Source organism: Eubalaena glacialis, chromosome 15 (assembly GCF_028564815.1).
Source record: "Eubalaena glacialis isolate mEubGla1 chromosome 15, mEubGla1.1.hap2.+ XY, whole genome shotgun sequence".
NCBI classification, from domain to species: Eukaryota; Metazoa; Chordata; class Mammalia; order Artiodactyla; family Balaenidae; genus Eubalaena; species Eubalaena glacialis.
Genome location: NC_083730.1, coordinates 77065406 through 77078341, shown reverse-complemented (window position 1 = coordinate 77078341; position 12936 = coordinate 77065406). Strand labels below are relative to the sequence as shown.

Here is a 12936-nt window from a genome sequence, read left to right as displayed (position 1 = left end):
GGACTTCCCTGGTGGTGCAGTGATTAAGACTCTGTGCTCGCAATGCAGGGGGCCCCGGTTTGATCCCTGTCAGGGAACTAGATCCTACATGCATGACTCAACTGAGTTCAAATGCCACAACTAAGGAGCCCGCCTGCTGCAACTAAAGACCTAGTGCAACCAAATAAATAAATAAATATATATTTTAAAATTAATTAATTTAATTTTATTTATTTTTGGCTGTGTTGGGTCTTCGTTGCTGTGCGGGGGCTTTCTCTAGTTGCTGTGAGCGGGGGCTACTCTTCGTTGCGGTGAGCAGGCTTCTCATTGCGATGGCTTTTCTTGTTGCAGAGCACAGGCTCTAGGGCGCGCCGGCTTCAGTAGTTGTGGCACGTGGGCTCTGTAGTTGTGGATCGCGGGCTCTAGAGCGCAGGCTCAGTAGTTGTGGTGCACCGGCTTAGTTGCTCCGCAGCATGTGGGATCTTCCCAGACCAGGGCTCGAACCCCTGTCCCCTGCACTGGCAGGCGGATTCTTAACCACTGCACCACCAGGGAAGCCCATAAATAAATATTTTTTAAAAATCCAGCTTTGACTGAGAAACTGAGTTCTTAACCATTTTGTTATGACTGCTCTGTGCCAGGCTGTATGGGAATTCAGAGGAATCTTAGGAAAGGGTGGGGGCAGGGGAGCTCTCCTGGAGCTCAGAGTGGAAATGAGGAGAAGGAATAGTTTTCAAACACAGTGTAGTGAACTTAAACCTCACTGGGGTACCAGAGGCCAGGGGCACGGTGTAACCAGGAAAGGCTGCCTGTAGGAGGTGAGAACTGAGTGGGGTGCATGCAGACAGAGATGCACAACAGGGTGGGAAGGGCATTTCCAGACAGGAGAGTCCAGCCTGTGCAAAGCCTCAGGTGCAAAGCTGATCACCTCTCTCCTAGCTTAAAAGCAAGTCTTCTTAGTACCCTTTGGATAAAACCCTAACTCATCATAGCCTGTAGGATTGTAGGGCTCTAAGTTCTTTTTTTATTTTTTATTTTTATTTTTATTTTTTAACATCTTTATTGGAGTATAATTGCTTTAAAATGGTGTGTTAGTTTCTGCTTTATAACAAAGTGAATCAGCTATACATATACATATATCCCCATATCTCTTCCCTCTTACGTCTCCCTCCCACCCTCCCTATCCCACCCCTCTAGGTGGTCACAAAGCACTGAGCTGATCTCCCTGTGCTATGCGGCTGCTTCCCACTAGCTATCTATTTTACATCTGGTAGTATATATAAGTCCATGCCACTCTCTCACTTCGTCCCAGCTTACCCTTTCCCCTCCCCATGTCCTCAAGTCCATTCTCTATGTCTGCAGGACTCTAAGTTCTTGCTCCTTCTCTCCCTTCACACCTCCAACGTTAAGGCACCGTTTGGAATTCTGGATACAGTACCCATATCTTTCCTCTGTGGTGCTGTCTGCCTGGAAAACTCTCCCATCTCCCTTCCAACCAAAACTTGTCCTTGACTCACTCATATTTATTTGGGGGGATGGTGGCATGACTTAGATGTCACGTCCTACAAGAAGCCTTCCCTGACTGCCCTTCCCTAGTCCAGGACAAATGCCCTTCTGCTCTGCTTCCATAGACCTTGTTCCCCCTCCCCTAATCATGGCAATAATAATAGTTAACAAAAAATTATTGAGCACTCACTTTGTGCCAGGCACCGTGCTAAGGTCACTTGAGGTTTTTTTTTTTGAATTTAATTTAATTTATTTTTTTACTTTTTTTTTTTAATTTTTATTTTTGGCTGTGTTGGGTCTTCATTTCTGTGCGAGGGCTTTCTCTAGTTGCGGCAAGCAGGGGCCACTCTTCATCGCGGTGCGCGGGCCTCTCACTATCGCGGCCTCTCTTGTTGCGGAGCACAGGCTCCAGACGCGCAGGCTCAGCAGTTGTGGCTCATGGGAGTAGTTGCTCCGCGGCATGTGGGATCTTCACAGACCAGGGCTCGAACCCGTGTCCCCTGCATTGGCAGGCAGATTCTCAACCACTGCGCCACCAGGGAAGCCCCTAATTTATTTTTTTATACAGCGGCTCTTATTAGTTATCTATTTTATACACATCAGTGTATACATGTCAATCCCAATCGCCCAATTCATCCCACCACCACCCCACCCCCCCGCCACTTTCCCCCCTTGGTGTCCATACGTCTGTTCTCTACATCTGTGTCTCTATTTCTGCCCTGCAAACCTGTTCACCTGTACCATTTTTCTAGGTTCCACGTATATGCATTAACATACGATATTTGTTTTTCTCTTTCTGACTTACCTCACTCTGTATGACAGTCTCTAGATCCATCCACTTCTCTACAAATGACCCAATTTCGTTCCTTTTTATGGCTGAGCAATATTCCATTGTATATATGTACCACATCTTCTTTATCCAGTCGTCTGTCGATGGGCATTTAGGTTGCTTCCATGACCTGGCTATTGTAAAGAGTGCTGCAATGAACATTGGGGTGCAAGTGTCGTTTTTTGTTTTTTTTTTAAGTTTTGAATTTTATTTTATTTATTTTTTTATACAGCAGGTTCTTATTAGTTATCCATTTTATACATATTAGTGTATATATGTCAATCCCAATCTTCCGCATGTGTCTTTTTGAATTATGGATTTCTCTGGGTATATGCCCAGTAGTGGGATTGCTGGGTCGTATGGTAATTCTATTTTTAGTTTTTTAAGGAACCTCCATACTGTTCTCCATAGTGGCTGTATCAATTTACATTCCCACCAACAGTGCAAGAGGGTTCCCTTTTCTCCACACCCTCTCCAGCATTTGTTGTTTGTAGATTTTCTGATGATGCTCATTCTAACTGGTGTGAGGTGATACCTCATTGTAGTTTTGATTTGCATTTCTCTAATGATTAGTGATGTTGAGCAGCTTTTCATGTGCTTCTTGGCCATCTGTATGTCTTCTTTGGAGAAATGTCTATTTAGGTCTTCTGCCCATATTTTGATTGGGTTGTTTCTTTTTTAATATTGAGCTGCATGAGCTGTTTATATATTTTGGAGATTAATCCTTTGTCCGTTGATTCATTTGCAAATATTTTCTCCCATTCTGAGGGTTGTCTTTTCGTCTTGTTTGTAATTTCCTTTGCTTGGTCACTTGAGTTATTGAAGCAGTATCACAGAGTGATTAAACATGCAAACTTTGAGGCCAGACTTCTTGGATTTGAATCCCGGCTCAATCACTTAGAGGGTGTGAAACTTAGGCAAATGACTTCACCTCTCTTTGTGCCTCAGTTTCCTCATCTGTGAAATGGGGATAAGAATAGTAGCTATCCCATAGGAGTGCTGTAATGACTACACTAATGCACGTGAAGGGCCCAGTACATGGTAAATGCTTAATAAATATTAGCTAATAACTATTATCCTGTTAAGTCCTTGTAATAACTCCAATTCACAAGTGAGACTCTAAGAGGTCACTTGACTTGCCCATGATTATGTAGCTAAGTAGCTGACCTGAGACTAGAACCTGATACCAAGGTTCATGGTGTACTGCCCCCCATTGTAGAACCCATCACACTGGTTGTAGTAACTGTTTACTTGTCAGTCTCTCCCTCTAGACTGGGTGTTCCATGAGGTCGCTGCTGTTGCCCCAGTCCAAGGACACAGTTGAGACCCTAATTAAATGAATTAATGATGCTAAGCATCTCAGACAAGTTATTCAGATGATGGAAGTGGTGGTCATAGCACCCCTGCAGCGTGCTTGGAAAAAAGCTTCGGTGCCTTCTGCATAGTGCAGGCCAAATACCCCTCTGCTCTGTTTCCATAGAACCTGTACCCCTCCCCTGACCATGGCAAAAATAATAACGAACGATAATTGAGCACTTAATTGAGACTTGGGATTAGTCTCTTGGCAGACAAATATTTATTGGTCCAGGAACTGGATGAACTCTTAGCTGGGAGAAACCACAGCAGAAGTAGCAGGCAGAATGCCCCAGATAAGCTTTCCCCTAAGCAAGCCCTGTCCTTGGCTAGGCAGCCTCCCCCAGCCTCCCTCCAATCCCCGCATCAGCAGCTGGCCCCAATATTGAGGTGCCTGCCTGCCAGCTCCCTGTTTCAAGGAAACAGAGCACCAGAGACCTTAGTGGCTTCAACATGAGTGTAAACATCACCAGCTGCCAGAGAAGATGACGTCAAATCCAGGCCTGGCTGGCCATGGCCTTGGGGAGACTCCCTGCACAGAGAGGCCAGATGCCCTGGGGTTCACTGTGAGAGGATGCACAAGCTGGGAACTGCCAGCTCAGCACCTTGAAAACACATTTGATGGTTCCATCCATTCTCAAGGACCCCATGACTTGAAATATTTTTCTTTCCAAACCTACTGAAGTCAGAAATTATTAGCTCTTTTTTTTTTTTTCTTGCTAATCCTTATTCAGAGCATCAGATTAGCATGAGCTTGACAGGGTGACCTCTCGGAGTTGGTGTCGTTCTACCTAAAGCAAAGTCTGTATGGCTTTGAGGTTAAAAGAACTGGCTTGAGTCCCACACTGCCTGAGTCCACCACTTGCCAAAAGCTTTGTGATCTTGGGCAATTTCCCTCACAACTTTGAGTCTCAGTTTCCTTATCTGAAAAATGGGGAGAATAGTATCTAGCTCACAGGATCATGGTTGGGATTAATGTATATTCAGTGAGGTCCTATCATGTGCCAAGTGGTCACACCAGTGAACAAAACATAGTCCCTGCCCCCATGGTGTATGGTGAGGAAAGGCAGACAATAAACCAATAAATATTTAATACAGCAGATGGTGGTAAGTGCCACAAAGATAGATAAGGCGCAGTAAGGAGGATAGAGTGTCAGGGCGGGGAGGAGCTATTTCACTTCAGGGTGGCCTGGGAAGGCCTTTCTGATAAGAGATGGCTTCTAAGCAGAGCCCTGAGTGAAATAAGGAAGCAATTCATGCGGCTACCTGGGGGAAACTCTTCTAGGCAGAGATATGAGCATGTGCAAAAGTCCTGAGGCAGGGGCATGCCTGGCATGTTCAAGGAAAGGCAAGAAGGCCAATGTAGCTGGAGTGAAGTGGGCAAGGGAGCAGGGAGACTACATGATGTCAGAGAGGTGGCTGGGGGCAAGGTGTGTAGGACTTGGCAGCCCACTGTCAGGACTTTGGCATTTACTCTGAGATGGGAACCACTGAGGATTTTGAGCAGAGGAAGAAGATGATCTGACAGGTTTTAAGGGATTCCCCTGGTTGCCACATAAGAATAGGCTGTAGAAGGGCCAGGTAGCAGGGAGACCAGTTAGGAAGCTGTTGCAATTGCCCAGGTGAGAGATAACACCTTTGATTAAATTGGTAGCAGTAGGTGGTAAGTAGCTGTCAGATTCTGGATAGAAAATGTGTGTGTGTGTGTGTGTGTGTGTGTGTGTTTGAGAGAGAGAGAGAGAGAGAGAGAGAGAGAGAGAGAGAGAGGGATATCAAAGGTGATTCCAAGGTGTTAAACTTGAGGAATGGAGTGCCCATTTACTGAGGTGGAGAAGACAATTTATGTAAAGTGTTTAGCATAGATGACGGCATGAAATAAGTGCTTAGTAAATATTAGCTATTCGTTGTATTGATGATTTTGGTTTCCTGGGCTGTCTAAACTCAGTCACCCAAAGCTTTGCAAATGCTGAGCATACCTGGCAATAACATCATAGGCATCATGCCTGAGAATGTACTGTGGGCCAAGCATATGACAGACAGAATCTTTACCTAGCACTACCATCCTGTAAGATGTATGAAAGTCCTATGAGAAAATAAACATTTGTTGAATTTTTAACATATCCCAGGCATTGGGCATTTTTCACTTAATCCTGTCTCTAACACTGAATTGTAAATTGCATGAGAGAGATCTTATAGCTCTTGCATACTACTGTGTAAACCTGGCACATAGTAGCCACCGTAGTTAATATTTATTAAATGAACCATCATTATTATGGATAGAGGGTGAGTAACTTCCCCAGGTGGGGCTGTGTCTTAAATTATTGTCTGTCAGATAAAGGGATGAATAAGTGCATATTACATTCCCATTTTAGAGAAGAGGAACAGTTGGGGACAGACCAGATTTAAGCCCAGGATTTCCTGATCCTTGAGCTTGGACCCTTTCCATGGCTACACTGTGGGGCTTCACAGCCCCTCTGGCTGTGTTTGAGGATGCCTAGGGATCTGACAATCCTAATTTCACCATAACATGCAAAAACCCAGGCTACTCAGAGAAAGAAAGATCAGATTGTGAAGCTCTAGTAATATGATCCTAAATTTTTGTTTTCATGAAACTGCAGGACCTTAAAGCATTCGTTTTATCTAACTTGCTCAAGGTCATACAGGCTGTGAGGGATGGAAACAAAATGTGAATCCAGTCTTACCACGCCAGAGTCCCTGTTTATTCCTCTAAGTAGAGGTTCTTAACCTGGGGCACAGGACTCTTAGCGGGTGTCTGGATGTACTTTATAGTACCTTCTTCCCCCAACATTGCGTGCTTAAACTGTGTGTGCTTAGGAGCAGCTGCATTTTTTGTGAGGAAAGGATTCATAGCTTTCATTATATCCTTAAAGGAACCTATGGTCAAAAAGTTTACTTTTGGGACTTCCCTGGCGGTGCAGTGGTTGGGAATCTGCCTGCCAATACAGGAGACGCGGGTTCGAGCCCTGGTCTGGGAAGATCCCACATGCCGCGGAGCAACTAAGCCCGTGCGTTACGACTACTGAGCCTGCGCTCTAGAGCCCCTGAGCCACAACTACTGAGCCCGCGTGCTGCAACTACAGAAGCCTGCGTGCCTCGAGCCCGTGCGCCGCAACAAGAGAAGCCACCGCAATGAGAAGCCCGCGCACCACAATGAAGAGTAGCCCCCACTCGCCACAACTAGAGAAAGCCTGCACGTAGCAACGAAGACCCAACGCAGCCAAAACTAAATAAATAAATAAATTAAAAAAAAAAGTTTACTTTCATTTTATCTTATGTATCTATTTTTTAACTTTTATTTTTAAAACTGTTTTTAGATGAGTAGAAGGAAGAAAAATGACAGGAGGGGTGGGAAAGAATTGTAGAGATAAAATATAACAGATGCCAATTGTTTCCCGTTGCTATTCATTCATTCACTCATTCATTCTTTCATTCATTCAACAAATTTGTGTTGAGCACCTATTACCTGCCAGGCACGATTCCAGAGTCTGGGGATGCTGCAGTGGCAAAATCTTTTGCCTCCCCTGATAGAACATAAACTCTGTGATGCCGACAAAATATTGTAATAATGATGATGACAATTATTATTATGTCCTGGTGCCATGAAAAAAATAGCGCAGAGTCAAAGGATAGGGAGGAGGGGAAATGGCATTTTAGATAGAGTGGTTTGTGCTCGGAACCTCCTGTTGCTGTGTACGGACTTCAACGAAGGGAGCGACCCCGGATGCCAGGGTGTCCTCCACAAACCTTTCTTTTGCGCTTAACCTCGCCAGGGTGCTGACCTTAGGGAGCAGGGAGTGCACGCAGGAGTGCAGAGCGCATGCTCCCTCTAGCTCTGCGGCTCCGAGCTTTCACGCTAGGATTCTGCGGGCCCGGAAGACAGTGCGCGGGCTCCTCGGGTTAAAAGGCACCGCCCAATAGGAACTTCCTTTTGAGGTTGTGGCCCCGCCCCCACAGTCAACTTTTCTGTTTCCGCTTCCGGCGCTGCGGTGGTTCTCGTCAAAGATGGCGACGGCAGCTGCAACCCGGGTTTCTGGGCTGCTAGGTCGTTCCCGGCTGCTGACCCGGCCTATGTCGAGTGGCGCCCACGGCGAGGAGGGCTCAGGTATTGGGGCTGGGTGCGCAGGGCGGGCCTCGGCCCCACTGGAGCGAAGAGCGGCGGGACCGTGACCTTGGCTTGAGGCCTTGGGGGAGGGAGAGGAGACCCGGGCGTATTACCGCCAGGCCTGAGCGTCGTGTCCCCTCTGCAGCTCGCATGTGGAAGGCCCTCACCTACTTCGTGGCGCTCCCCGGGGTGGGAGTGAGCATGCTGAACGTGTTCCTTAAGTCGCGCCACGGAGAGGAGGAGAGACCCGAGTTCGTCGCCTACCCCCATCTCCGCATCAGGTCCAAGGTACCCCTTGCAGTCTCTCCGAGTGTCTCTTCGCTTTTCATTCCAAATGCCCTAGTCCAAGTTCTTCATTCTCTAAAAGCGTGGGTGCCGTGCGTGTACAGTTTCTCATTTAATCCTCCCAAACACATTTTTATTTTCTCCGGTCATATCTCACTTTTCTTCTTCAAGGTCGTACAATAAGTGCCCTTCAGTTTTCCTTTCTCCGAGTCATCCCACCTTTTGCCTTCTGATACTGTTCTGAAACAGTTGTCGCTGGTACAAAACTTGGAGATTTGGGAAACTCCCTTAGACTGGCAAAGTCGGAAGGCGGTTCACCTTTCTAAAACCTGGGCATCTGGAAGCTACTAGCTGCATAATGAAGAGATTGACAGCTTCTGTTCACCTCTGTGCTAGTTATCATCCCAACTATGTCATCCTTTGGCTATTGATGCAGATATATTATAATAATTATTACGTCACTTAGCCCAGGTAGGACTGGAAAATTAAGCAGGATCCTTAGATTCAGAAAGAATTTTTGAGTCTGAGCGCCACTCCCACCCTTGTACAATAGAATTAGAAGCCGTGCAGTAAGGTTTCTTAACCTCAGTACTATTGACGTTTGGGGCTGGATAATTCTCGTTGGGGCGAGGAGGGGCTGTCCTGTGAGTTATAGGATGTTTAGCAGCATCTTTGACCTCTAACCACTAGGTGCTAGTAGTATCCGCTTCTCTCCCCAAGATGTCTCCAGATACTGGCTTACGTCCCCACAGGGGCAGAATCATCCTGGGCTGGAAATCACTGCCCTAGAGCAATGCTTTTCAAAAGTAGCATGCAAAATAACTGAGGGTATGTTGCAGTTTCCAATCCAGAGATTTGTTTCAGGTCCAGAAATCTGCATTTAAGTAAGCATCTCTGCCCCCATACCCACCTCTACCACTCTGATACAGGTGACGGGAGGATTGCACTTTCAGAAACACAGCACTGATGTACAGTTACCAGGGAGAGGCTTTTGAGTAATGAACTTGAGCTTGCTTTTCATACTGTCTACGGGCTCCCCTGGAATTTATAAGAGCTCCCTTAAATTATGGGAGGGCTGAAATATGCCAGTAGTTAAAGGACTAATTTCCATTTTGTTTTTATGTATTATCTGTTACTCACCCTACTTTAGGCAGTTCGTGGTAGTGCTGTTTCTGAACTATTTTCTGGAATTGCCTAATTGACATCTTCACTCCACAGCCCTTTCCCTGGGGAGATGGTAACCATACCCTATTCCATAACCCTCATGTGAATCCGCTTCCAACTGGCTATGAAGATGAATAAAGAGAACCTGGACCATTACCCAGCGGGGACCACAGCACTGGTTGGACCATTACTCTGCACACATGGACCAGAAAAGTGTTCGAGACGGACGTTAAGCTCACCTTCTTGTATCCAGTGATGACCATTATACTTGATGACCATTATACTGATCTTCCGTCCCTTTGCTTATGGCAGGAGATGGCTTAAATAAATAACTTAGTCATGAGCTGAGAGTTGCATTCTTTGGTGATGTTTTTCCCTCATAAATTAGCATTGATGTTATTTCTATTTGTGCAGTGAAGGTCTGCGGCTGCTGTTTACAGTGTTTCAGGTCCAATTCAGGCCTCCAAATAACAATGTTTGTAACAGGCCTGGCATTGGTTTCTTGTGCCTGGGGTGGATAAAGCAGATACCACAAGTCAAGCTAATTAAGGGTCAAAATTGGGTCCTGGCAGACTTCGGATGGCAAAGACACCAGCATTTGCTGAAGAATTCTCCCTACAGTCAGATAATTTTCTCCCAAGGTGTCAAGTTCTCATCTTGGGTCATCTCTCAGCTCCCTTAAGGCTGGAAGGATCAGAAACTTTTGGAGAAATAAAGGCAGTGTGACACATTTCTGCATATAGAACTGGCTTTATTTGTTTCTGGAATTAAAACCTTCCTGTAGCCATAGGAATTAGGAGAGACCACCATTAAAGAGCAATTAAGATTTCCTCTTCAAAATTTAAAACCTTTTAAGTAGTTGAGATAGTGGGAGCCATTTTATAAGGGCAGGATAAAGTCAAAATAGCATGAGGAACAATCAGAAAAAAATTATTCCCTCAGTAGCAATTACAATAACATTTGTTTTATTCTCAAGGCTCAACCAGACAGTTTTGTGGTAAGATTCAAGAGCCTATAATATAAGGTTTTGACTGGCTTGTGGCCAGGCTTACTTCAGGACAGTTATACTTAACTCTAGCTTGCTGCCTGGACTCCCTCAACTGGGTTCCAAATATCTTTTGTATAATGGACCTTAACCTGTCAAAATATAAATGCAGAATGTATTGCAATGACATTAAGGACTGGTCACATTAAATATGAAGTTATTTATAAAATAACTGGTAAAGTGGAGAAGAGATAATAGGATCTAGGACTTCTGTAAATCAAGTTTCATACTATATAGGCACAGAAAAAATTGAACCACATTACTCAAGATACACAACTGTGGAGACTACATGACATTCTAAAGTGTGTAAGTGCTCACCTGATCCTGACATTTTTTTGGGTGCCATTATATAAACATTTTAAGATATTTGTGTAGCTTACTGTGGAAATTTTAGAAATCAGTGGTTTCCATTTGCTATACGATACTACCTAGCTTAGATAAATCTTCATTTTTAAATTATAAAACTCCCCCCAGTTTATATATGGGATGTGTGGGGTTACAGGGTGGTAGTTCCATAAAGTGCACTGAGTTTCAGGGGCAAATAATGATAGAAACTAAATGTTAGAATTTGTTCCATCTTCATGATTACAGGCATTACAGGGCAGGGTGGGTAAAGGAGGCAAAGTGAACTCTTTTCTCCCCCCATTTAACCAGATGCAGCATTTTGGCACTTTTATGATACACAGGTTGACTTAATTCATTTACTTAAGTTGAAAGCTGGCAACAGCAAATCTTTGCAATTTAGGATCCTCCTGCATAGTCACTCCAAGGATCTTAATTGCTGAACTACACCATGAGCTCTGAGATGGTGTTCACAGTGTTCTTGAAGCTTTCACATCTTAATATGAGATCTGACACCTCTTCTTAAGGTAGGGAACTGTTAAAAGCTGTCTTCCTCTTGGCTAACCCAGTCCACCAGCAATCTTAACAGTTAAGTTACTATATAAAAATAAAACTGTGCTCCCAAGCATTGATCGAAACTGTTGTGCTGGGAACCCTTTCCAAAGCATTATCTCCCTGAGAGAAAAGAGAGATCCTAACCAGTTGCTTCCATGAACAATAACCCGAGTACAGTGTACAAGTAATGTCCTTCGAAGCATAACTCTGGCAGCCTTGGTCATCCTGACAAGCTTATCAGCATTTACATACAAGGTATATTTAAAACCGATCCCAGACCAAGTATTGCAACCATAATCCCATTATTTAGCACATTGAGTTCCTGCTGATGCCAAAGCCAGAAATTTCAAAGCAAAGAGTGATTTTTTTCATCATTTACAAATGAGAGAAAAATATCAAGAAGGAGGACAGGAAACTCCTCTCTCCTAAATTCATCAAATCGATGCTATCTTCACAGCTTTAACTGACATGATCCAGAGTCCTCAATTTCCTGATTTGAGGAGTCCATTTTCAAGGTGACTGTCAAGGTCAAGAAGAGCTTTCAGGCTTTTCTTTGCCATGGCCCATGAACTCCAGTCCTTCAATAGGAATCTCCTTCTCCTTTATTGCTTTCTGATGGAAGAAAACACATGATAAAGGTCTACATGGAGCCTGAGGACCAAACTTTATAAATATGATGGTACAAAAGTAAATCCGACTGGACCATAAGGACTACCAAACATGATTCAAACCCCATGCTTTTAAACATAAGATTACAAAGAAATTAAGTGTAAAACCAGAGAGATTGGAAAGAGTTAACGTCAAAATTCAGAAGTGGAATTTAAACAGTATCACCACTCTATTGTGACAGACACAAGTTCAAATCAGTCCCAGGACTTACTGGCTATGTAACTTTGATCAAGCCTAACTTTCCTATCTGTATATTGGGTAAAGACAGCAGCTCCACCTGGAATTACTGAGGATGTTTTTTAAGTTAACTAATTGGGAGTGCCTTGCCCAGGGCTGTTCTTACGATTCAGATCAGTTTCACATTCACTGGGCTGGAATGAAGATGTTCTAGCTAGTCAAGAGAGAATAAAATAGGCCAATGAAGGGAATATAACAAAAGGAGATCCTCCATAATGTCTAACAGGCCAGAGAGGTTAACACCCCTCCTTGTCCCTCAGCAATATTGGAAAAGTGCACCACCGCAAAATCCAAGGAAACTTGATTCTAGTGAACTTCGACTAATCACTTCCTATTTCTGGGCGTGAGTGTTCCATGCATAAAATACGAATAACTATGCCCACTCTGCAAGTTCAGGTTGAGCACCAAATGAACCAAAGAATGTTACTGGGCTCCGTAAAAAGTAAAGTGCTGCAAAAATATTTAACTTTGTCATTCGGAGAGATACCAGGCAGCCTTGGTGACGGTAGGGGAGAGAACTACTGTCACTGGTCTCATCGAGGCTTTTCTTCACCCTGCTAGTCCCAACGCCCTCAAGATACGATGCGTGAGGCCAGGAACACCGTAGAGAGAAGCCGGTGCCTGGGGTAGAGGCGAGAGGATCCGGGCCTCAGCTCACCTGAACACACTGCTGGTAGCGCTTGAAGAGGTCGGTGCACGGGTCCCCGGAGCAGTCCCCCTTGAGGAATTTCTCGGCAAACCAGCGATTGAAGCACTGGTCGTACTCACGCTTCATGTCGGTGCAAGCCTCCCCTACGCTGTTCATGGCGTCGGCGGTGGCGGCGCTCTCGGATGTCATCACTTTTAAGC

At 44.7% G+C, this 12936-nt stretch overlaps 2 protein-coding genes across 2 annotated transcripts; one reads left to right on the top strand and one right to left on the bottom strand.

The window, feature by feature from the left end:
• Positions 1-7659: 7659 nt before the first annotated feature.
• On the top strand, positions 7660-9587 carry LOC133075847 (cytochrome c oxidase subunit 6A1, mitochondrial). The gene is made up of 3 exons (XM_061170259.1): positions 7660-7790; positions 7936-8078; positions 9294-9587. The coding sequence occupies exons 1-3, from the start codon at positions 7691-7693 to the stop codon at positions 9375-9377; spliced, it is 327 nt and encodes a 108-aa protein (XP_061026242.1). The 5' UTR covers positions 7660-7690; the 3' UTR covers positions 9378-9587.
• A 382-nt stretch (positions 9588-9969) lies between these two features.
• On the bottom strand, positions 9970-12933 carry TRIAP1 (TP53 regulated inhibitor of apoptosis 1). The gene is made up of 2 exons (XM_061170263.1): positions 12746-12933; positions 9970-11793 (listed from the first exon to the last, which is right to left on the bottom strand). The coding sequence occupies exons 1-2, from the start codon at positions 12923-12925 to the stop codon at positions 11710-11712; spliced, it is 264 nt and encodes an 87-aa protein (XP_061026246.1). The 5' UTR covers positions 12926-12933; the 3' UTR covers positions 9970-11709.
• Positions 12934-12936: the final 3 nt, after the last annotated feature.

Bases quoted from the DNA above. Each gene is read 5' to 3' on its own strand.
- TRIAP1 (XM_061170263.1), bottom strand. From the start codon at position 12,925: ATGACATCCGAGAGCGCCGCCACCGCCGACGCCATGAACAGCGTAGGG. The intron at 11,794-12,745 runs GTGAGCTGAGGC...TTCTTCCATCAG, and splicing joins GCTACCAGCAGTGTGTTCAG to AAAGCAATAAAGGAGAAGGA.
- LOC133075847 (XM_061170259.1), top strand. From the start codon at position 7,691: ATGGCGACGGCAGCTGCAACCCGGGTTTCTGGGCTGCTAGGTCGTTCC. The intron at 7,791-7,935 runs GTATTGGGGCTG...TCCCCTCTGCAG, and splicing joins CCACGGCGAGGAGGGCTCAG to CTCGCATGTGGAAGGCCCTC. The intron at 8,079-9,293 runs GTACCCCTTGCA...TTCACTCCACAG, and splicing joins ATCTCCGCATCAGGTCCAAG to CCCTTTCCCTGGGGAGATGG.